The following is a 23,914-nucleotide window of genomic DNA, read 5'->3' on the forward strand; positions in this document are numbered from 1 at the left end:
AACATTTCCAATTTACTGTTACTATAATGGATAATGACTAACAGTTCATCAAAGTTAATCAAGAAAGTGATGCATGTGTTATGTTGTGTACATTTTGCTTAGCTTTAAAAGGGTCTGGTGTGGCAGATTGTGTGTATGTTCAATTATGATTTATTTATAGATTGATGACATACAAGTGCTTGGAAACTAAACGACTGATATAAGTGAAAAGAATTAGGACACATATTGGGCTTTATAGAGTACACAATTAAGTATATTTAACTTGTATGCTAATAGTCCCCTCAGAATTCAGCTCCCTTCTCAGCATCACTAGTTGTTTAACTGCATGGAGAAAAATGCACCTGGTCTTTAGCACATACACATGTCAATGCAAATGGACAACACAGCATTTGGAGGGGTTGAATTTCAGGCGACTCCATGGTTAATATGTAAAGCAGAAGGTTTCTATAGTCAATAATAGTTTTCTTCATAGTTTTGCTTAGATAGAAGTAGTAGATATATGTAGAAAAAATCATCTCAATATTTACCTAAATCTGTAAAGAGGAAGAGTTGCTATTTTTGGTTATTTGTAAAAGAAATCAGTCGCGTCGGACAGTTTAAAATTTAAAGGACCACTTTCGTTGGAATTTCTGCTTTCCCACCTTTCCCAGGGCCTGGGGGGGGGGTTAGGTTACACCCATCAAACTCTCAGGGTGGCTTCGGGAGGGTCTTCCCTGACTCCCCTCCAGGTTTCAAGAAGATTGGAGGGTCTTCCCTGACTCCCCTCCAGGTTTCAAGAAGATTGGACCAATCTAGGGTCTCCAAAGAGATGAGTGTGTCCTATCTCCCCATTATATCCAATGGAGAGTTTGTCCCATTGGATATAATGGAGCGTATGGGGGCATCTTTTTGGAGCCCCTAGGATTGGACCCTTGGTCCAATCTTTTTGAAAATTGGACGTGAGACAGGTCGAATCGCACTTCTATACTCACAAACTGATTGTTTTCCAGTTTCCCCACTACATCTAAAACTTCACCTGTTGTTACTACAATTTGACTCATTTCATCAGGGTCCCTTCCTGATAACAGCTGCTCTGTCCTTTGCCTAATTCCATCTTTCTCCACAAATCCCTGGACTTTATTATCCTGTTAGGCAGATCCTCTTCCTCAACATCTAGGGATAAGATTATTACAGTAAATATGTTAAATCTGACCCAAAGTTGTCCCCATATTGTTTTCTGCATGTAAAAGATAAAAGTATCCCCTGTGCAAGCACTGGGTCATGTATGACCCTTGGGGTGACACCCTCTAGCGTTTTCTTAGCAGACTCAATAAGGGGTGGTTTGCCAGTGCCTTCCCCAGTCATTACCAGTCATTTCTGCATGTACAATTCACAACTGCCTACCAGAGTCAGCAATTTTCTTACTTTTGGCATGGTATCATTTCTTTCTTTAATATGTATTTGCCTTTTCAGGCCACCCAGGGGCAACATCTTCATCTCCCTCTGCAGGATACAAACCTAGAGGTCACTCCAAGTCAATGGGGCAACTGTGTATTCCTCTCACTTCCATTATCCAACCCCCCCTTCACACAACAGTCACATTCTGAGATCATAGTCCAGTGGCACCTTTAAGACAAACAAAGTTCTGGACTCTAAATTTGTTCTGTTGCTTCAAACCAACACAGCTACCTAGGTGATTCTGAGATCCAACAGAGAAGGTAGGACTCAAAGATATGAGAAGCATGTACCACTCCCCCCCCCCCAACCTGATGTATTTTGAGTGCCTATAAGAACACAATACCTCAGGGAAGGGAGAGAAAGAAATTCCAGGCACTATTGTGCCATTTGGAGATTCATCCATGTGCAGGTGCTCTGTCTATTTTATATTGTATTATATTAGTACTAGAAATAGAGCCCGCTGTAAGCTTCAGACAGCGGGCGCTAGGGGGGCGGTGGATTTCTAGCGCAGCGGGCAGTGCTCGGAGGGTGGGCGTGCGGGCTGTGAAGTGGCGGGGAGTGGCTGGGGCGGGGCGCGGCCTACCTGTGTCTGTAAGGGCAGGCAGGGACGCAGGACTCGGGTAGGCAGGCTGCGGGCACAGAGGGCAGTAGGCATCATGTGAGCTCAGTGGGGGTAGTCCGGCGTGGGCAGGCGAAGCTCGGGCCGCGGGTGGCCAGGTTGGTAGTAATGGCGGGATGACGGGTCTGTGGCGGCCGGTCCAGGGCGGCTGGGGGCGAGGCGCGTAGTGTTGTGGCGGCGCAGCATGGGTGAGTGGGGAAGCGGGCGGAGCTTGGCGTGGTGGGTGGCAGCAGCGGGCACTCTTGGCGGCGGGCGGGTTCGTGTAGGAGTGGCAAAGGGAGGTGCGGCAGCAGGGCGACGGCCGCGGGCGGTGGTTCGGCTGGAGCGGGAGGCAGGTGGCAACGTGGCCGGTTTCAGGCGTGGGCTGTAATGGTGGTGGCGAGGTGGTGGGGAACGCAGTCGATGGTGGGCGGATCGGGAGGCGCTGTGCACCTCCCGATTCGTCAGTCCGGCGGCAAGGGGCCAATCGGGAGCCGCGCGCTCGGAGGGCCCAATTGGCAGGCGCTTTGCCCCTGCCGATTGGGCCCTCCGATTGTCAGTCTAGAGGAAGGGGCCTATCGGCACCCTTCCTCATCATGGACAGGGCCCGCCGCCGGAAGCCTTAACCGATTATTTAATCCGCTCAGCAGGAGCGGTTAAAGATTATTATGTCTTGCTACAAGGTACCTCAAATTGCATTGCATTTAAATGCTGCCAAATCTGAACATACAGGAATAAAATGACAGGGTACTATCTAGTAGATGCACAATGTATTTCAAAATCAACACTAAGCTGCATAGAGATGATGCCAAAGGGCCAGATGCTGCCTATAAAATAATATCAGACCTCAAATGCCATAGTTGTAGTTTGTACAAGAAAGCAAACAATCTTATAAAGATAGCTAATACATAAATAAACAGATGTCTTTGGGGGAGGTATTCAAGGCAACTCACATGGCAATAAAGCAATAGTTAAGTCAGCAAAGACAACAAAAATATTAACATCACAATAAGACTAGTCATGTCTCATTTGAGAAAATAATTCTGGAACAACTACTGTTGTGTGCTTCAGCCTCCACCCAATAATTTCTTTTCTTGTTTTAGTTTAAATTAAATTCTACTCAACAGGGACCTCATGTCTCAGAGTGCAATGCTGGGTCTGGAGAAAATGAGGCAAAGTCCATGAAGCAGATGAGAGACCTGAGCCAGCGCTAGGTACAGAAGGGCCATATATTCCAGTTTTAAGTGGCAGGGGTTTCTCTTGGGATTCATCACATTTTTAACTGCAACAAGGGATTCTTGAAGGACTACTTGCTCCAGTAAGTACAGATCCAGCAATTAACATCACCTTCAGAGGCTCTGATCCACCTGTCCTCATTTTCTGACATTAGATGGATTAATAGCAATAGGGCCTTCTCCTTTGTGGTGTCCCAGATGGGGAACACCGCCCACATACCTATTCACTTGGCACTATGCGAAAACATATTTAGTTGTCTGCATCTTTTTGTACACAACAAAGGTCTGTTAACCAGCATTCACAGACATTGGGAGCTGCCAGTTAACAAAATGAGTTGGTTTTCACCATAATCTCTGCACCTCTGTTTACTAACATGTTTTCAGTTCAGATTCACTCAAAAATTATGTTAAAGGAGGGTTATTTTGGTTTTTTGTTTGTTTTGAATTCATTAATGTCCAGCAGCATACTTCTTATATAGAGGAGAGCTAGGGCTTTATCCAGGGAGCACCAGAGTTTAAATCTAGTTCAGTTAAGGGTTCTGTTGTAATATGAATCACCATCTGTTATTTGTTTAGCACAAATGATAGATCTGAATAAAACACGCCCCCCCCTTTTTTTTACTATTGCTCTGTTGAGCCTCTGTCTAGCTTAGATTTTGATGTGACTCTAATGTGCAAAATTTGATATCCTTTGTCACATATTAAATCAGTAAGCTGCTTCGTGTTTTGTCTGAGTATTTCATTGCTTCTGTGCCTAGCTTTCAATCTTCTATTAGCTGCTGTTATAAAAAGAAAGCACTTTTGGCAATATTTATTTGCAGATGCAAACATCAATGCAAAGCACTTAGTGGAGCAGTGTATGCACTGAGGAGGCACACGAGGGATTCAAATATTTTATTGCACAGTGGATATTATTACTGCTGTACCTGCCATGCATAAACCATGCTCAGTATTTTATTTCTAATATAGCTATGAGCAGCTACTGTGATGATACCAGTAAATCTTTTAGCAATCATGGCGTTCTACTTCCAAAATAAATGCCTCTGGTTAATATTTAAGTTCTACATTTTGATTTTCCCTTTGTTGTTCATGACCCGTATATTTGCGGCATTCTAAATGGAAGCAAGAGAAAACTTCCCTCATGTAATGTTTACTGAAGGAAAAAGGTATAAAAACTCATCTTAAGCTATAAATGAAGTCATCTGATGACTGTATTGTGCTAATTTGTCAGGAGCTGAACAAATGTTAATTATACAGCATTTAAACATTAGACTTGTTAATGTCATATTTAATTTAGAATGTTACACTGTAAATGTTTTCTCATCATGTTAATTGACACCTATTATTACAATCTCCATTATTAGTCTTATAAGGGAAAAGACACTTTCTGCTACTGAAAATTTGTTTAACAGCAAAAACAATTACTAATTACAGTGCAGCTTTATTTTAATTATATTTGTTTTCTTGTCTCATTTTATAATCCCGCATTGTAGTGGAAGTGTATTTTTTGATTCAGTTAGCTAGATCCATTTATCTTAATATCAAGTAAGCATTCCTTTAAAAAAAATAGATTACTTTAGTGCCAATTTGCTACATAAAATTAATTACATGGGATTAATAAATGCATATGCTGACTGGATATAATCCACAAAACCTTTTCTTGCATGAATTAGTTGCCCAAACATGGTGTTTGGGTTAAAAAAAATTTTTAATAGCGATTCCAATAAAAGATTTACAGTGCAATCCTATGTGGAGTTGCTCCATTCCAGGTCTCTTACTGATTTAAGTGACCTTGTATTGGAATAACTCTGCACAGGACTGCCAAGATTCCAGTGAATAGGACCAAGATATCCACTTCCAGAGACCTCCGAACAAGGACCTCCCATTGTTTCCCAAGGGGTTAAAAATACCATGCTTTATTTGAAGAAAAGCCAAAGACAGAAAAGCAAGTAAAGCAACCACTAGTCAACAACCTTCCAATGCAAACAGAATCATCAAGCCCCACAGAACCAAGGAATCCAAGCAAAACCACTGGTGAATGTGGCACATCTAACACACAAATGTCACACTAGACTTTCTCAACTTTGTTATCATTAAGAAACCTCAGAAGCATTCTTCAGGCTTCAAGAAACTCCAGAAGTGGTGCAATCATACAAAATATGATTGGGAAGCATAGCTGTGTTCATGCCCACCTGGGGGGCCCTCCCCTTCATATCCCCTCCAGACCTATTAATGGCCATTTGTGGGTGGTAGGTCATCATGACCACATATGGTCATATCACCTGATAAATGTTTAACAAATTTAAAATATATATAAAAAATAACTTATTTGGGGAAACCCTTCCAGGACCATCAAGAAATCCCAGGGTTTTAGGACACCATCATTGGGAAAGCCTGTACTAGAGAATCCTAACCAAATTAAAACCAAAAAACCAAGTCAAACAAATTGCAAGCCCAACAAATGTCAAACTAGAGAATCCAAGGTACAGAAAATCAGAGAATCTAAGCAAATCATCTTTAGCAAACCATACAAAGTTGCAGGACAAATAAGACCAATTTCAGACTAAGAGATCCAGAATAAACCAGTCTGGATGGTCAATACTTTGATCCATTATGCACACTGAATAATGCACTTTCAAAATGCTTTTGCAGCTGGATTTTTCTGTGTGAAGCAGGATAATCTACTTCTAAAGTGCCCTGAAAGTGCATTATCCAATGTGTACAATTATAGGCCCTCACTAGAGGACACTGACATAGATATACTATAAAGTTGAAGAAAAACAATCTTGGAAAACTTAAAGCACTGGTTCTTGATATTTCTAGCTACTCTTGGATATTTCTAGAATTTTTCAGAATCTATTAACCGGTATCCTAATAAATCCCAGATATCATATCTGAGTATATCTCCAAAATACAGGTATTTTTCATGTGTATTTTCAGACCAGAAATATCCAAATTCATATACCTATTTCCAACATCTCAGGCAGGATTTTTGGCTATCCCAATTACTTGGGATCCTTTAACTAGAAGGGTGTAGGATTCAGCCCGGGATTTTTTATTATCACCTCACTATGGCACTTTCCTATTTGCTTATAAACTGTATTACAAACTGGAAAAGTTGGAGTCAAGTGGCAACTTTAAGATCAACAAAGTATATGCCCTCGTGTGCATGAACACTTCTTCAGATACAAGCACATGAAAGCTTATACCTTGAATAAAACTGTTAGTATAAAAGATGCCACTAGACTCAGACCAACATGCCTACCCGCTTCAGACCAACATGTCTACCCGCCTGAATCTATCTATCCTAAATACACTTACTATACGCTTCTGAGTACACACATTTCCAAGTATACTTGTATAGGATTGCACTCATAACAAGACAGACTAGGGCAGTGGTTCACAACCTTGGGGTCCCGACCCCATTTGCGGTCGCTTGGCCCCTTCAGCAAGGTCGCCAGGTTGGTGGTGGTGGTGGCAGCCAGCAGCAGCAGACAGCAAGCGGTGGTGACTGGCAGCAGGTGGAGGCGGCGGAGCCATGGTACTGGCCGCCTCCACGCTGCCTCCAGATTGTTGTAGTCCTGTGTGTGCACGCCATCCACACGTGGGCGCGCGCTACCCTCTCCTCAGTTGGGGTCACAGCATGACAGCGGTTGAGAACTGCTGGACTAGCGGTTCATTCTAGACCACTACTGACTTTCTTGCCTGGCAACTATTCTTCCAATATCTCGGATAAATCTTTTCCTGTTTTTGCTACGTGTGTCCCTTCTAACAGGAGATGCTAAGGCCTGAACCAGGAACTTTCTGTATGCAAAACATGTGCTTGAGCTATAAGCTATTTTCATTAAGAACGTTCTGCTTTCTTATTTATGTTAATGGTACTGACACCATTTGGGGAGTTAAAATATTGATTACTAATATAAAGCAGTGCATTTAATCCTGAGCTATCAGCGTCAATCACATTGTAGAAAGCTTTACATTTAAACCTCCTCTGCTGTTAATTGCGTATCCTTAGCAGTTTCATTGAATGTTGTAATTAAATGACAGTCTGTGGTGGAATCACTGCCATCACCTTCACTGATGGGGATAAACAAAAGGTGCAGAATAGTGCTGTATAAAGTATGACCACTGAGAGAAGAGGACTAGGGTAAATATTCTCAGGGATCCCCTGGAGGCCCATGTATCCAGGCAAGACAAGCAATTTATTTTAGTTCTACATCATTTGAAGGAGACTCAGAGAGACTTGGTCTGGGAATAAGTGTGGATCATGGTGCCTCTCCTTCAAAGCCATTCCTACATCTGCCACACTATGTAAGATGAGAACACTTGTGACACAGAGCACAATAGCTAGACTATAGCCATCTGGACTGCAAGCCTCTAAAGAATTAGCTTGTTTAAGCCTCACTGAAGTTAATGGGATTTGAACATACCTACCAGTGCATGATTGTTGTTTTAGAACTGTTTTTATTATTCAAGCACATTGTTGACTAGCTTTTCACTCTTTTAACTACAGTTACTCTGGGAAGATACCATTTCCCCAGCACGAATTGTGGGAAGGAAAAAGAAATGATTCATTACATTAATACAGTCAGGTATAGATTTAACTAGGCTTTGCTTAACTGCACTAGAGAGATTGGAAAGGCGTTGGGATCAGGTGCTCTCTCTTCCCAGAGCCCTTCCCTGAACTCTGGTTAACAGTTACATCAGCACCAAACCTAACTTCAGTTCATGGTAACTTGGTTCAATGCTTTGCCAAGCTTTCTAATCAATGTCAAGTTTATACCCCTTAATTAGGGTACCTAGCTATCTGGGGAAAACAATAACCTGACACTTTAATAAATGCTTGATAAAATGTTATTTACCTCCATGTAATGAACTTTCAGCTGTCCTCTGTTAAAGGGACACATTTTTCTCCAGGCCTGTTGGCAACCCTACTCTTGACTAATGCTAAGATAGTAAGGGGAACTCCCCGCAAGAAAGAGGAATGTTTGTTTTATTTATTTACAATATTTCCATGCTACCTCCACAGAGTCCTGCTTGAGAAAGCTTCCAATAAAAAAAACCCCACAATATTAAAACAAGACAAACTAACCATAAAACAGAAACAAGCATTAAAAAGCTGGTAAGAAAAAAACACTCATTAAAAGTCTGGGGGAAAAACATATGTTTCAGCCTGCCACCTGAAAAGTGTACATTGTGCTTTTTGTACAGGGTGTAAAAGTATACAGGGAACTTTGGGAACCATGAATTTTGGCTTCTATAGGCTTTTATATTAATGCACGCAGATGTTTTGTGTCTTTCATACCTATCCATTCCGGATGTACCACATACTACATACACCTTGCAATGCACTGCTGTAGTTTAATAATGATAAATTGGTTTTTCACACACCGATACCTCAGGCAGTATACAATAAAAAGCCTATGAAGTATTAATTAAAAACAGATAATTTTAAATATCTACCATACGGTAACAAAATCCCTATAAATATGCCAATTGGATTTGACTCCCTGACAGGGTTCCAGCTCAAGGTTTAGAGCTGATTCTCGAACCTGTCACAGTTAATATTGGAATAAAATCAGATGCAATTATTTTGGGAGAGAAGAAAGTACCACTGCAAATCAGTGAAAAAAATCATGCCTTAGATTAGCTGGATGACATTTTCAAAGTTCCTGCCAGGAAGGAAATTAAATTTGGGGGGAAAACCTCAAATTTAATTAAAAGTATGTTTAAATTTCACTTTAAGGAACATTAAACATTAACAAGGTAAGGATAGCAACTACTTAAACTGTGGGGGAAACCGCATTACAGAATACCACAGTACCATACTTCAATCATCTTTTGAAACATGAGAAACTTGTGGCAAAGAGAAACAAGAAGATGTGCCAGTCAAGTCAGCAACAGACAGTTTGGCAAGGGCTTCCTGATCAGAGAACTAATTTTGAATCTACTGACAGACTTGCTACGGAATGGCGTTGAAATCTGCCAAGAAGCCAGATTCTATCTCTGGACAAACAATATGGGGTTCTGGTGTATTTTTGGTTCTTTGGCACCTTTGAAAAAGGACAGAAAGTACAGACTGGCATGAATTCTCTTTTTTATCTGAAACATTTATAGCCAATGCCTATCAATAAAACTGCCAAGGCATCTATTGTAGCAACCTGTTGTCTAATCTCTCACCTGTGATGAAATAGTCAAAGTAAAATTAAAAGTATTAGAAAAATGAAATGTGAAGGACTTGTTGGCAGCTAGAGGATGGATCCCTCTGATTCATGGCCCATAACTCATATCAGAAACATTCTGCCATAAAGCAACTAGTTGTATTCAATAAAACAAAACAGTGTAGACAGCTGCAATTCTAAGGAAGGAAAAAAAGACAAACCAATCAGGAAAAAGCATTAGCCAATGTGTACTCTTAAAATGACATTGCACACATAATAAATGGAAGAACACATGGAAATGTAAAAGAAATTCAGTGCAATGCAGAATTATGGAGTGTTTTCTTTTTTCAGAATGAATAAAGTGCTTCTTCAGGTAAGGTTTTTCACACTCAACATGAATAGTATAAAAAAGTGTCCAATTTGTCGATTTTTTTTCCATTGGAAAAACTGGGAAATTTGGGGGAACACTGAAAAGATCTTCTCTGAAATATTTTCTGTTTTTGAGAAAACCTTGTTCTAGAAAACATTTCACTCATTTCAAATGTATAATATGAACAGTCTCTGTTTTATCAATGGTAAAAGTGGGAAACTTGAAGGGCACTACAGGGAACCCTCTTACAGTGTTGACAAATATAATACTTTCCAAAAAATATTTAAAGTGAAAAGAATCTTGACAACAATATGCTTTAATATATTTAATAATAAAACATTATGAAAGAGTTCAATGTTTTCAATGTTACAAAATCTAGCTTGATATCCAAATATAATGTGAGTTCTATCTATTGTGATTCTATTTCACCGTTTACCAAGATGTTTAGTTTGGTTTGTTAGGGGGAGAAAATCCCACCCCCATAGCTTCAAAATTTCTTGATTCTTTACACACCTAGTAGCAGACAGTGTGTTCAAATGGACTATCTCCAATCATAAAACAAGAGTGGGAAATTGTATTTTTATACAAATTGTTGTCCATATCCTGGGATATACATCAACCTAGAGTTGCAATGTTCTAGTTTCACAAACCTGGGAAGCATTTGTTTATTATGGAAACCGCTCGTTAATTAGGCAAATCAAGAATACTACTTGTGTTTGCTTTGCACGTTCCTCCTATTACAAAAAAAGTTGGGAGATAATTTACTTATGTCAGGATTTGATAAGGGTTTCTTTGGAGATAACAGCAAACCTTGTCTAAGAGAGAAAAACACAAAGAAAAGCCTTGAGTCCTATGGGCTCTGGTTGGATTGCACCAGCATTACATGGTTCCTTATCAATTCAGTTAATGTGCAAGTTGAAGTTTCCATGTGCAAGGCATATATGGTCATGTCATCCCCCTCCCAAAATGGTCAATGATGGACGTGGAGGGGGTGGGGAGGGTCCTCACGTGGGCATGTATACAACTATGCTTCCCAACCATATTCTACATGATTGCACCACTTCTGGGATTTCTCAAATCCTGAAGAACGTTTCAGGGGTTTCTCAACAGTAAAAAAGTAGAGAAAGGCAGCATTAGAGCAATATCACATCAAAGCCATGTTCATGGACCACACAAAACTATCAGAAGGGACATTCCTGGGAGTCTGATAGAGGATCTACCTGACTCCACCAGCTACTGTTCAGTTCTGCATCTAGTGTTTCTTGGCCATGTGGTTGAGTGAGCGGTCACAGAATGACTGCAGACATTCCCAGAGGAAACATTAGTCCTGGACACATTCCAGTTTTGCTTCTACCCAGGAAAACAGTGGAAACAGCTCTAGTCAGCTGGATTGAGGCAGGTTACTGCTGCTGGTGTTGCTAGACCTCAGGGGCAGAGTTTGACATACTAGATCATGAGCTACTAGCTCACTGCCTCACCAATGTGAAGATACAGGGATCAGCCTCGCAATGCTTGACTTCCTTTCTCCAAGGTCAGGGATAGAGGGTAGCAATCGGGGCAGAACAGTTGCACCATCACCCACTCCCTTGTGGTCTGCCAAAAGGTGCAATTCTCTCCCCAATGTTATTTAACATCTACAAAATGGAGATCTTCCGCCAGGTCTATGGTTGAGGCCAGTGCGCTAAGGAAGATCTGGGCCACCCACTTGAATCACTCTGTTGGTGGCTTGAGACTTGTCTTCCCATGTCCATCCCCGGAGATGTTAGCTGGTGGGAGGGGGGATTAGTCGATTTTACTTTGCCGCATTATATTTTGGACTTCTGCAAATTTATGATTGTGGACTGTAGCTTTTAGGAGTAATTTTTATTGGGGGATTTTATGTGTCTCTAACCCGCCACGAGCCTTTTGGAAGTGGCGGGCTAGAAATTGAATTATCATTATCATTATCATTATCATTATCATTATCATTATCATTATCATTATCATTATCATTATCATTATCATTATTATTACATGTGCCCTCTTGCACAGCTGGTCTGAGGGTATGGACTGGGTTGTCACCAATGCACTGATACCCAGCTCTATCAGTTGATAAGCAGTTGGCTGTACACACACTCAGCTTCTTTGACTGAATGTCTAGAGGTTGTGACAAGTGGCTCTGGCAGAGCTGACTGAGATTCAGTCCCTCAAAGATGGAGGAAGAAAGGACCCTATCTAGACAGAGTGCAGCTAACATTCTTTTACTCCATCGAGAATCCAGAGGTGATCTTCAAATGTAGTTTATCAGTCATTTTATCATCAATGCCAGGCAATGCTACTAGCATCCTACCTGACCCTGAAAGACCTAGCCACAATGATCCATGCATTGGTCACTTCTAGACTGGACCACTGTAACTGACTCTACATAGACCTACCCTTCGGTATGACCTGGAAGTTGCAACTGGCACAGAATGCAGCTGCATAGGTCCTGACAGGGGCCCCATGGAGGGCCCATATTCAGTCTGCCCATCCGGCCAGCTGCACTGGTTGTCAGAGGAGTTCCGGATCAAGCTCAAGGTGTTCATATTAATATTTAAGGCCCTACACAGTCTGGGCCTTGCATATCTACAATAATGCCTCTCCCAGTATGTCCCCTGGAAAACACTATCTGCAAATACAAATTTGCTGGTGATCTCTGGTCCCAGAGAAATTCAAGTGGCTCCCACCGGAGCCAGAGCCTTCTTGGCCTGACTCCTACCTGGTAGAACAAGTTACCAACTGAGATCAAGGTCCTGATGGAACTAGTGTGGTTTGGCAGGGCCTGTAAAATGATGTTCTTACATCAGGCATATGGTTGAGGCCAGATTAAAAACAAGAAAAAACAATGGGCCTCCCTCCACCTCTCCCATTTCAATAACTCTGGTTATACTGGTTGTTCACCACATGGAAAGACCACCCCGCCCCCATAAGCTTAGAATAGCTATATACAGAAAGGCCTGTGGAGCTATGAAGAATAATCAGTGATTCTTTAAACTGTAATTTAAAAAAGATTTTTATTATGCTTTATGATATATTACTCTTACTGATACTGATGCATTGTGAGCCTCCCCGAACCTGCTTGCAGGGAGGGGTGGGCTACACATTAAAATATACAAATAATAATAATTTAAGCCTGACTTTTAATTTTTTTATTTTTAGTTGCTGATTTGAAGGACTGGCTTTAAAAGAAAGAGGGATCTTGGGTTAGGAGGAAGGAGGAAACAGTAGGAATAGAACAGAAATACTTATGTTATTGCATGGCTGTTATTATCATGGAAGAGTTCATGGTTCATAAATTCACAAAAAAGGACGAGATATTGATAGGTTTTTTTAATTCTTATTTTCAGAATCAAATTAAAGCCTAAGAAACAAAATAAAACACAAACCAAGTATAAAGCTATATATTTACAATGTTTTTAGAATACTGTGCAATATATTTGATTCTACTCCATATATAATTAGGATTTTCTTAACATACCTGGATCACCTTTGTGTAGAATCTGGATTTACTTGTTTGAGGACAATGAGGCAATATAGAGAATTCTCTAAGTAACCTTACCTATGAATAAAATGTCAAAGCCATGGAGATTTAAGATGACAAAATTTAGGCTGAGAAAAAAATAGCATATATTACTATATTTTCCCAGATAAAAACATATTGGGAATAAATATACTGCACACCACAAGAAGAAAATTAAAACCTTATTCTACAACTTCTTAATATGTATATATTTTTACTGAAGTCAGCAAAAAAATCTCCTGTCAGAGTGCCTGCAGAACCAGGCTACAAATTTGTTGTATTAATGTGTGACATTATTAAGCACCATCTGCTCTATACTTAATGTTGTAATTCCTGTAGATAGATTGTGATTACACATGTTTTTTTTTTCATCTGGACCAGTGAAGAAAGGGATGAGATAATTAATAAGGAGAAAGAGAATTCCTTTTTAAGCTTGTTTAAGTCTTGTTTATAATATGCACACATCAGTTTGCATTTACTATACAGCAACCCAATTAGTCCATAGACAAGTTAACCTTCTACCTTCCCCCTGAACATGATTCATATACATTTTATACAACATGGCATTCTGCTATTATCCATCATTTACAAGTGTTATTTGTCTATAAAAGTGACACTAAAAAGTTGAAAAATTATTCTATTTGACCTGCCTCTGGATGTGTTTTAACAAACTGCGTGAATACAGAAGTCTCTTTACCCTAAGAAGCAATGAGTTAAAGCTATAAATACATTTTAAAAATTATATAAATGATTGCTTGTCCAGATACCAGAGTACGTCAACATAATACAGGAGCTACTTATTAACACACATTTCGAAAAGCTTTACTTATAGAGATAATGGCATTAGCATCAGTGGAACTACCCACAAATCACACCCATGGAAGAGCGTGCAGTATTTTGCCCTTAGATAGGGGTTAACATAAAATAGTACACTTCATTATTTATTGCTAATAAAGTTAATCAAATTCAGTGCTTCTTACTCATGCATGCATTTAAATGGGATCTTGAACATGACATGCATATTTATGACACAAGGATTGAAAGATTATCTGCAAGGAAAAAGAATCCTGCCTGCCTTTTTCCCCCTCTATGAATAAAACAAGGACCTCATATTTTCCACAACATATACTTGTTTCATATAAAATACAAATATTTCTTCTACTGTACATAATATTTGCAAGCTAACAATTACAATGATGAAGGAATGTAATTATTTTACGAGATTGTATCTAATGCAATTAAGTTACTGGTGCGCTATTGTTCAATTTATCATGTTATCTGTGCTGTTTTTTATTCCAGTTCCATGTAAACCGCCCTGAGCCTCAGGGGAGGGCGGTATATAGATATAATAAATAATAAATAAAAGTGGGAACCTACAAGGACTCCCACTTTTCTCCCTATTTCCTCTTTCCTATGAAAGCCACTATTTTTTCTTGTTCTTTCTTTTTGAGAGCCAGTTTGGTATAGTGGTTAGGAGTGCAGGCTTCTAATCTGGCATGCCGGGTTCGATTCTGCACTCCCCACATGCAGCCAGCTGGGTGACCTTGGGCTTACCGCAGCACTGATAAAACTGTTCTGACCGGGCAGTGATATCAGCGCTCTCTCAGCCTCACCCACCCTACAGGGTGTCTGTTGTGGGGAGAGGAATGGGAAGGCGACTGTAAGCCGCTTTGAGCCTCGTTTGGGTAGGGAAAAGCGGCATATAAGAACCAACTCTTCTTCTTCGTGTTCTTCTTCTTGGCAATCCCAATATCTTCTCCCCTCTTGAAAGTATGTGACTGGGCCAACATCACCTAGTGAGCTTCTGTAGTAGACCAGTGATTCGAACCTGAGTCTCCCAGATCCTACTCTGAATCTCTAACTATACACCACACTGACTTTCATAAGGTAGCTGCTGTTGAACTGTAGGAAGCAGCCAGGCCTAGGTAAGTTATACAAGCCTGGTAGTATAGCATCATCCAGTGGCTGCTGCCAGGCCTGACCCAATGAGTCCTCTGTCAAAGGCCAAAACAGTGGGGCCCTCCCCACTGCCTTTAACTGACAGAAATTAAGACTAGAAAGCTGTTGCATAGCAATTGCCACTGGGGTAAAGCTACAAGTGCTTGTTCGTTTTATCATTTTGGGATTTTGGCAACCTCAATGTATTTTTAAGGGTATTTTTTTTTTTAATTTAAATTCTGCAACCCCGGGGAATTTTTCAGGTTGTAGAAAGATTTGTCTTGCCTGTCCATAAGTCCGTCACCAGATCCAAGTAGAAGAAGAAGAGTTGGTTTTTATATGCTGCTTCTCTCTTCCAGAAGGAGTCTCAAATCAGCTTACAATCACCTACCCTTTCCTCTTCCCAAAACAGACACCATGGCCCCTTTTTCACGTGGCGGAATGCCCGAGCTGGCAGCAACAGGGCTTCAGGGAAAATCCCCAATTATGCTTCATGTCGCCACCATACCAGGCCCTCAGAAGACGTGTTAAGGAAACACAGATTCTTCCGCTGGTTGCATGTGGGGGAGCGCAGAATCGAACCTGGCACGCCAGATTAGAAGTCAGCACTCCTAACCACTATACCAAACTGGCTTTTCAAAGAAACCCTCAAGTGAGCTGAGGGTATGGGGCTATCCCTGCCACTAAGATATCCTCAACTTCATATACATACAACTTCATATACATAATTTCATAGGATTTGTATAACTGTCTATGATATTCAGTGGAAAATTGGTCCTTGTAAAAAGTATCAAAAATGTCCAGTCCCATTCTAAAAACATTTTCCTGGGAGTAAGTAACTTCAATAGGATTCTGAGTAGACTTGTTAAGGATTGCACGGAATCTTTTTTATTGAGGAAAAAGGGACATTGGGATTATTTCCGTTCTGGAAACTTTGTTGCCCCAGCAGCGGAGGAGGTGCCCCAGGCCAAATCCTCCCCTATAACCTGCTTTGGTTCACATTCCAGCCCGGTGCGAAGCCTCCACTGTGAAAACGGTCTGAGTTCTCTCACATGTAATTCAAGCATCAAGATCAAGCTACACATTAAACAGAATTCCATGTTTTTCATTTCAAAGCTGCCTGAGATATGAGCAGAAGGACAGGCAGAAGCAACCTGCTTAACCTTATGTTGCTTTTTTTAAAAGCCCAGAATTACCCTTCCACAGCTGCATTTTACCTAGGCAAAAGGAAGATATGTGCTTGATAATGACAGTTAATAACTTTTATAGTGGTCCCCTACTATGTGTACATCACTCCATTCTGTAAACATTTCTTTGGTTACCAGTCAGTTACCAGTCAGATTCAGTCCAAGATTCTAGCTACCACCTTTAAAATTCTTAAAGGCACTGGACCCATGAACAGGTTCTCCATTTGTACTATGTTCTACTGCAACAGCTGCATTCAGTGAAACAAAGCCTCCTAGAGGTGCCATCCTACAAACAGGAAAAGGTAACGGTAAAGGTATCCCCTGTGCAAGCACCAAGTCATGTTTGACCCTTGGGTGACGCCCTCTAGCGTTTTCTAGGCAGACTCAATACTGCCTTACCACCCTGCGCCACAAGAGGCTCTTACAAACAGGAAAGCCACCATTAAAACCCAGGTGACAACATTAGATACAGAGATCACCTATAGCTGCTTTTTGGCTAAACCAATAACATATCAGGGCTCTATTCCATTACTACATTTTATAGGACTGAATAGAATTTTAGGGAAGAAGATACTAAGCAAAGGAAAAAAGAAGGCAGAAGTTAAGCTGCCTCTCCCTGCATGTTCTTTTTCTACTCACAGATTGCTTTAATATTGCTTTGGCTTAAACAAAAAAAAAGCAGAGAGGGGGAAAAAACCTGGATTCTTCATAACATGTGATTTGTCTTAGGGCATAACCAGATGATACAGTGACAGATCTGTTATCCGGCCTCTTGTTGTGTTTTTTCCAAGAAGCTAACAGCAATTGCTGTGGACCTCAACTGGATTAGAGCCTGGGAAAGAGGGGAATTAATCTTTTCACCCAGAGCCATCTCCTCATTTAACCCCCCACCACCCCAAGCTGCTATTTGCCCTAGCTGTGATAAGGGTAAGTATGCAGATACCCATATGACACATGCCGGTTCATCCAAGAGCAAGCAGTAGCTTTGGAAGCAAAGTTTGGATTGGACAGGCTGAGCTATCCCTTTTCGCCCCAAGGCTGTCCTAACTGTCATGTCCAACTGTAACTTTGCCTCAGAACCCTGACAGAGCTGGCCGGAGGCTGGTGAGTGCGCTCCCCCCCTCCCTTCAGGCCTGCTGGGAAGGAGCCTTTAACAGCCCCTGACTGAGGGGAGGGAGGCATTTCCAAGAGCAATGCAGGGGAGCCTGAGGGCATTTCTTTTGAGGAGGGGGACTTTCCCCTTCTGCCAAACAGTTGGCTGACAGGGAGGCCATAGAAAAGCCCCTTCTCACTTAAAATACTGCTCTGGCCAGGGGTTAGACACAGCCAAACCATGTGTATTTCTTCTTCGCAACTCTCTGCAGATTTGAGGCCTACTGCACAGTGTTATTCTGCAGACAAAACTGGATGCTGTTGCGGAGGGTTTTTTTGTCTCCTGTTTCATCTGCACAACAACCCTGTGCAGTGGGCCTCAAGTCTTTCAATTCAACAACAAACTGTGTGGGAGGCCTTAAATGTTTCTTCACCAAAACCCTGTCCACAGTAGCCCTTTCTGCCTGGGGAGCTCATATTTTTACTCTGCAGATGAGCTGTAATTCCAGGAGTTCTCCAGGCCCCACCTGGAGGATGACTACCCCTGGGTTGGAAATATTCCTGGAGGTTTGGTACAATGCCTCAGAGTCCAGCCTTCAAAGAAGCCATTTTTGCCTGCAGAGCTGATCATTATACTCTAGATACTATGGTAGGGGCTTGTAGGCTGCAGTTGGCAATAAGTGGTGCAGGTGTGTCCTTCCTGGGCTATGGCCAGCCCTTACCAGCAACTGTTTGTATTTTGGGGCGCAGACAGACAGACCAGCATCAGTCCTGTGAGTCTGGAAAGCACAGGAAGATCTAAATAAAGAATATTTACAGCCTGAAACTGTACATAGTGAACAAGTAAATGGCTGGAGAGACATGAGAACTGACTTGACTTTTTCAAGCTTGGCCTGGCAAATAAAAAACCAGTATAAAAAAACCTTACTAAGGTCAAGACTGCTGTGCACAGAGAGACTTCCTCTTAGGGTTGCCAGCTTCCATGTGAGGCTCTTGACCCCACCTCCATCACAGGGAGTCTGCTATGGGGAGAGCAAGAGAAGACAATTGGAAACTGCTTTGAGACATCTGAGGCCTGCTGGGTCATTGCAGCCCATTCCCAGTTCTCTCAGACCCCTCACAGTCCCACATCCCTCACAGGTTGTCTATTGTGGGGAGACAAAGGGAAAAGGTGTTTGTTAACTGCTTTGAGACTCTTTTGGGTAGTAAACAACAGGGTACAAAAATCCAGTTCTTCTTCTAAGGAGCAACCATGATAGAAGCATGTGGGCACAGAACATTTTATCAAGAGTAAACAAATGGAGACAGAAGGAGCAGGGTGGATGCCTGTGTACTGTGACTACCACATGTGTATTAGGGCAGTGGGACATTTCGGTTTCTGTGGCCTAATTCACGCAAGAAGGGAAATGATGCAGAACTGGGAGGAATTGGCTGCCATGTAATCTCCCCCTAAGAAGAGTCTCCAGTCTGATTTTCCCTTCACATATCTGAAGACATGGCTCTGGAAAGCTCATCTGTAACCACTATGCCACAATTCCCAAAGGTCAGTCTTCTCCCACACTCAACGAACATTCCAAACCACAGGTTCTTGACACCCATATCTCCACACCCATGTCACCACACCATCACAACCTCCCACACAACACATGCCCTTACAGACTGGACAACTTCTCCCCTTCATCTTCCCATCGCCAAGCTCTAGTGCCCGTTGTATTCCTGGATACAATGGGCTTTGCCTCTGGTTTACACATAAAACCATGTGGGAGACCCTATCACAGATCTCCAGCCATCATTCTAGCTAGCCCCTTTGACAGAAAGGGGAGAACGGTGGCAATTCAACTGATCAGTAAAAAATTTCAATGACTTCAGTATTCCTAGTTAAATCATTAGGCCATTTGTATTTGTGTGGTTTTAATGTCATAAATTTTAAACAGCGGCTACTTAAATACCTCTAAAGGTTAGATCTTATTCAGCTAATCTGTTCGTAGGAACAAGTAACTGTCACATGCTTAACCTTCTGCAGATTAAAACTGTCTGCATAAAAGATGTGAAATGATCATTGTTGTAATTGTTGCAAGTAGGTACCTCGGCATTTTGTGGCAATATATCTTTTCTTCTGAGCAGCAATTTTATGCCCCAGGTCACTTGCTTGTCCATGGCTGCGATAAAAACCACTGCCTTTCATGAGGAATTATATTTCAAAGCACCAGAACCGCTGAACTGGTTTCATCAAAAAGGTTATTGGTTGTAACAGGAAGTTTCAATTTGTTATTAAATTAATTTCTAATATGTCAAATGTATCAAGTATGGTTAGTGGAACTGACTTTTCATGGCAATTCAGAGAATAGGGAAGAATGATTTTTTTATTTTATGTAAGCTGCAAATACAACTTGTCTTTCTGAAAAATTGGAAGAAATATAACTCTTCGTTTGAGTACAAATGGAACTCTGCCATTAGATCAGATAGCAGATAGAATTAAGTCTGTATACAACTAAACATGCATTTTTCATGATCCATAGGTATAGAAGGCATTTATTCACACAGAATAAAATGTAATTACTAAAATTAAATTTAAAAGTTTTTTTAAGGAAGGCTATCCAGCAAATACTAAGATTCTGAAAGCCATGCTGAGAACTAAGGAGGAACATGTAAAAGAGTGTATCATAACTGTCAGGAAAAGGGTCATTTTCAGGACACAGTGAAAGAGTGCGACCTGTGCTTTGCAGCAGTTCAGCAGCTGTACTTCTAAGCTCTCAATGAATCTGAGCAGAGTATGCCAGTTATGCCATATTATAAAGTCAATTGTCATGTGGATTTATCCATTCTGCATCCATTAAGTTACCCTTGAGAATAAGCACTTATGAGCTCTCTTTGTAAGACAGCTTTTTGAACATTAAAAAAAAACTTAGCAGACATAAGGGAAAGCACTGATTCAAACAGATCTGAAAGCAAAGGGACATTGTATAAAAATACACAGACATAACATCTAATTCTTTGCAGTATGCAGGTAATTCTGTAAAAGATGGTCCATTGAGCTAAAACTACATTAACACTACACAGTAGAACACTCTGTTCATGAAAAAAATATCTTTCTGGGCTCTTTTGTATAAAATATGTCAAAATATAACACTATCCAAATATTTGGTCAAAATAGATGATCCTAGCAGTTACTCCTATAGCCTATTATTGCACGGCCGCTGAAACGGCGGCATGGAGAACGCGGAGGAGGGAGAAGCGAAGCAAACAGCTTACACACGGGACAGAACGCAATGCGGCAAAACCCAGAGCATCCGATTATGCACACGGCTACTCCGGAGCCGCTTCTGGTTGCGCCCTGGTCTCAGGAAACTCCACTTTCTTCTGCATCTCGCTAACGCGGCTTTTTCGGCAGCATACGTTGACTCTGAGCCCGGTTGCCGCCTGCAGTGTGCATAATTGGTGATTTTAGCCGCCACCATTCCACCCCGAATGCGGACCTTCCACTCCATGCATAAGGGCCATAGAGTCTCTACTTCAGGGACCCCGAACCTTTTTAAGCCAATGTGCACACTTTGAAATCTGATGCAATGTGGGAAGTGCAACCACAAAATGGCTGCTGCAGGTGGTGGAGCCAACCAGAGCCTGAAGAATCCTGAGTACAGGGGAGAGCAGCAATAGTTAAGAAATACAGTGGGAAAGGAGATATATAGAGAATAAAACCAACACTTCGTTGGTAGCTGCCGCCAGAACAATGTTATTTTAATCTGCACAGCAAATCAAGTCTCCAATGGTCATTCAGAAACCCTGCTGGACAAAAGCTCTCCTGATCTCACACCTTTCTAAAAATACTTAAGGGCATCAGGAAAGTTGTCGATGGGAACTATGGCACCAATATGCACTACTTTGAGGGTTCCTGCTCTACTTGCTGAAAAGATCTCTTACATCATGCTGAATTAAAATTTATCAGATATTACAGATGAACATCTTTAATTTACCAAATTCTCATATACATAACTGATAAATTTCTAGGTGGTAAATGTTAACGGATACTAACTCCTTAAAGTCATTTAATATTAATATTTAAGAATATCTCTATTACCATCACAGTTGCAATAGGCAAAGAAGTGGTTTAAATAATAATTTTTCATAATTTCATCTGAAATGCTAATTTGGTTGTATTGGAAACTTTTACAATATGTCTAGATCCATACAGCATAAGGTAAACGATCTTTAACACAATGAAATATAATTTAAAGTAAGGTCAATAATACACTAACGTCTGTTAAGTGATATGCCTCAGAGGTTAAATGTTAAAGCTTTATATAATGGTTCTTGCTGCCCATAATTCATAGGTGGTTAACTGCTGTCACCTTATGGAAATATTGTGGCTGCAGAAAATGCTATACAGGGCTTAGGGTGCAATTATATGAACACAAACATGGAAGTAAACTTCTTGGCATACAACTGGACTGAGGAAACATACATGGATCAGACTATTAATTATATATTGTCTCAACCATATCATACAGAAACATTTCCCACTCTTTACTAACTTGAAAACTGGATACAAACAATACAGTTTAGCATGGGAAGTACTTGTAAATTAACTAGGAACATATAAGAGATTAGAAAGCTAAAGATAGATCATCTTCAGGTACTGCATAAGAAAAGCATGTAAATCACCATATTCACAGAGGGTTAAGAAAATGATTCTGGCTTAAGGAAGGGGGCAGAGTGTATTCATGAAGAACCATTCAAGATAATTGAGCAGATCACTTATTGTATTACTATTTGAGAAAAGTTCAGTTCTGTAAAGTTTACATCAAGACCATTATTTTAAATAAGCAATTTAAAAACATAGCAGGAAAGCAACCCCTGACTTATTACACGGAGGTCGCCAGCCTCCATGTGATGGCTGGAGATCCCCTGGGATTATAAATCATTACCAGGTGACAGAGATCAGTTTACCTGGGAAAAATGGCCACTTTGGAAGATTGACTTTATGGCATTGTACCTCACTGAAGGCATGATTTTGAAGAAGTGAAGCTTTCAAACAAATTCAAACAAAATCTAGGGTTACCAGATCTCCCATTATGGCAGAAGACCTCCAATGGGAACCCCCACAATCCACCACTGCTTCATCAGCTGGAGGGAGAGAAATAAAATTTAAAAATCAGTGTTGGAATTACATTAGTTCTAGAGCACTGGTTCTCAGCCTGGGGGTTGGGACCCCTTTGAGGGTTGAATTACCCTTTCACAGGGGTCACGGTAGGACAAGCAGCTTGGCTGGGGAGGGGCCATCCAAACAACAGCCTTACAGGGTAGATCAAGATAGAGTGTTCATCTGTCTGGAGCAGTGGAAAACAGCGAGATCGGCATGGTGGGACAAGAGTCAGAACTAAACTAAGAAACCCTGGGAAAAAAACAATTTATATACAATCATGAACAATGGATCTTCACACCATTGGTCAGTTTTGGTTTAATTTCTGTGAAAGAACCCTTGCATAATTGTATAGTTAGGGATTACCACACCATGAGGAACTGTATTAAAGGGTCGCAGTATTAGGAAAGTTGAGAACCACTGTTCCAGAGGCACACCACTTTAAGAATTGTCAGAAACTCCATTGTTTTGCCACAGAGTCTCCAGTGGTATCTAGGGCAGCATGAAATCAGTTCTGGGGGAAATCTAGACGTGACATAATGTTATTGCACTGATAGTGCTGGCTGGCAACCACAGTAAAATCCAGTGGAGCAGCACAGTTGCAGAAGACGGCAATGTTTTATCCATAACTGAATGTTCGAAGTAGCTCTCATTGATGTCCTCTAGTATGGAAATCCAGTGGTTTTAAAAGTAGGTTAACAGACCTGATATTCAATAGTTTGTATTACATTATATTAAATTTGAGGTATATTGACTTTTTCCTGCTAGATAGTTAAAAAGAAGTCTGAGTTATCATTCAGAAACAGCCTAAGAAATAAATTTCAAACACAGCTGAGAAATCATTCTCCAAACAAATCTACATTGCCAACATAGTTTCAGAAATCTAATTAATAAGGTAAACAGCATCAAGAACTTATGTGTTCTTATTAGTTTACTAAAGACACTGTAAACTGGCTGAATCTTGTTGCTTTCTAAACAGTTCTGTAGAAAAGTGATTTCTGAGCCAATGTAACTTTTCTTTAATTTTCTGTTTGTCCTGCTTCAACATGTGGGCGTAAACGAATTTCCCAAAGGACACCATATTGTTCTAGCCTCATAAAGCAGTGAAGTTTTATTCACAATTTCAGAGTTCATTTCCTTCCTCACTGTCAAAGGTCCTTTGAATATTTTGTTTCAGGCTATGTTCAAACCAGCACAGAAAAGTAATAGGTTTAAATT

The 23,914-nt window shown here is 40.9% G+C and overlaps 1 protein-coding gene across 3 annotated transcripts in view; it reads right to left on the reverse strand.

Annotated features, from left to right (window-relative positions):
- AFF3 (ALF transcription elongation factor 3) overlaps nucleotides 1-23,914 on the reverse strand; it is a 388,206-nt gene that overhangs the window by 280,581 nt on the left and 83,711 nt on the right. The window contains exon 1 of one of the 3 annotated variants that reach the window (XM_077343515.1): nucleotides 17,408-17,517. The exons of the other annotated variants lie outside the window; for them this stretch is intronic. Within the exon in view, the coding sequence (XP_077199630.1) occupies nucleotides 17,408-17,430 (23 nt within the window). The 5' untranslated portion in view covers nucleotides 17,431-17,517. Of the gene's footprint in view, nucleotides 1-17,407; nucleotides 17,518-23,914 lie in introns of those variants that run through there. 3 annotated transcript variants of the gene reach the window in all.

This window comes from Paroedura picta, chromosome 6, assembly GCF_049243985.1.
Source record: "Paroedura picta isolate Pp20150507F chromosome 6, Ppicta_v3.0, whole genome shotgun sequence".
Classification (NCBI taxonomy): Eukaryota; Metazoa; Chordata; class Lepidosauria; order Squamata; family Gekkonidae; genus Paroedura; species Paroedura picta.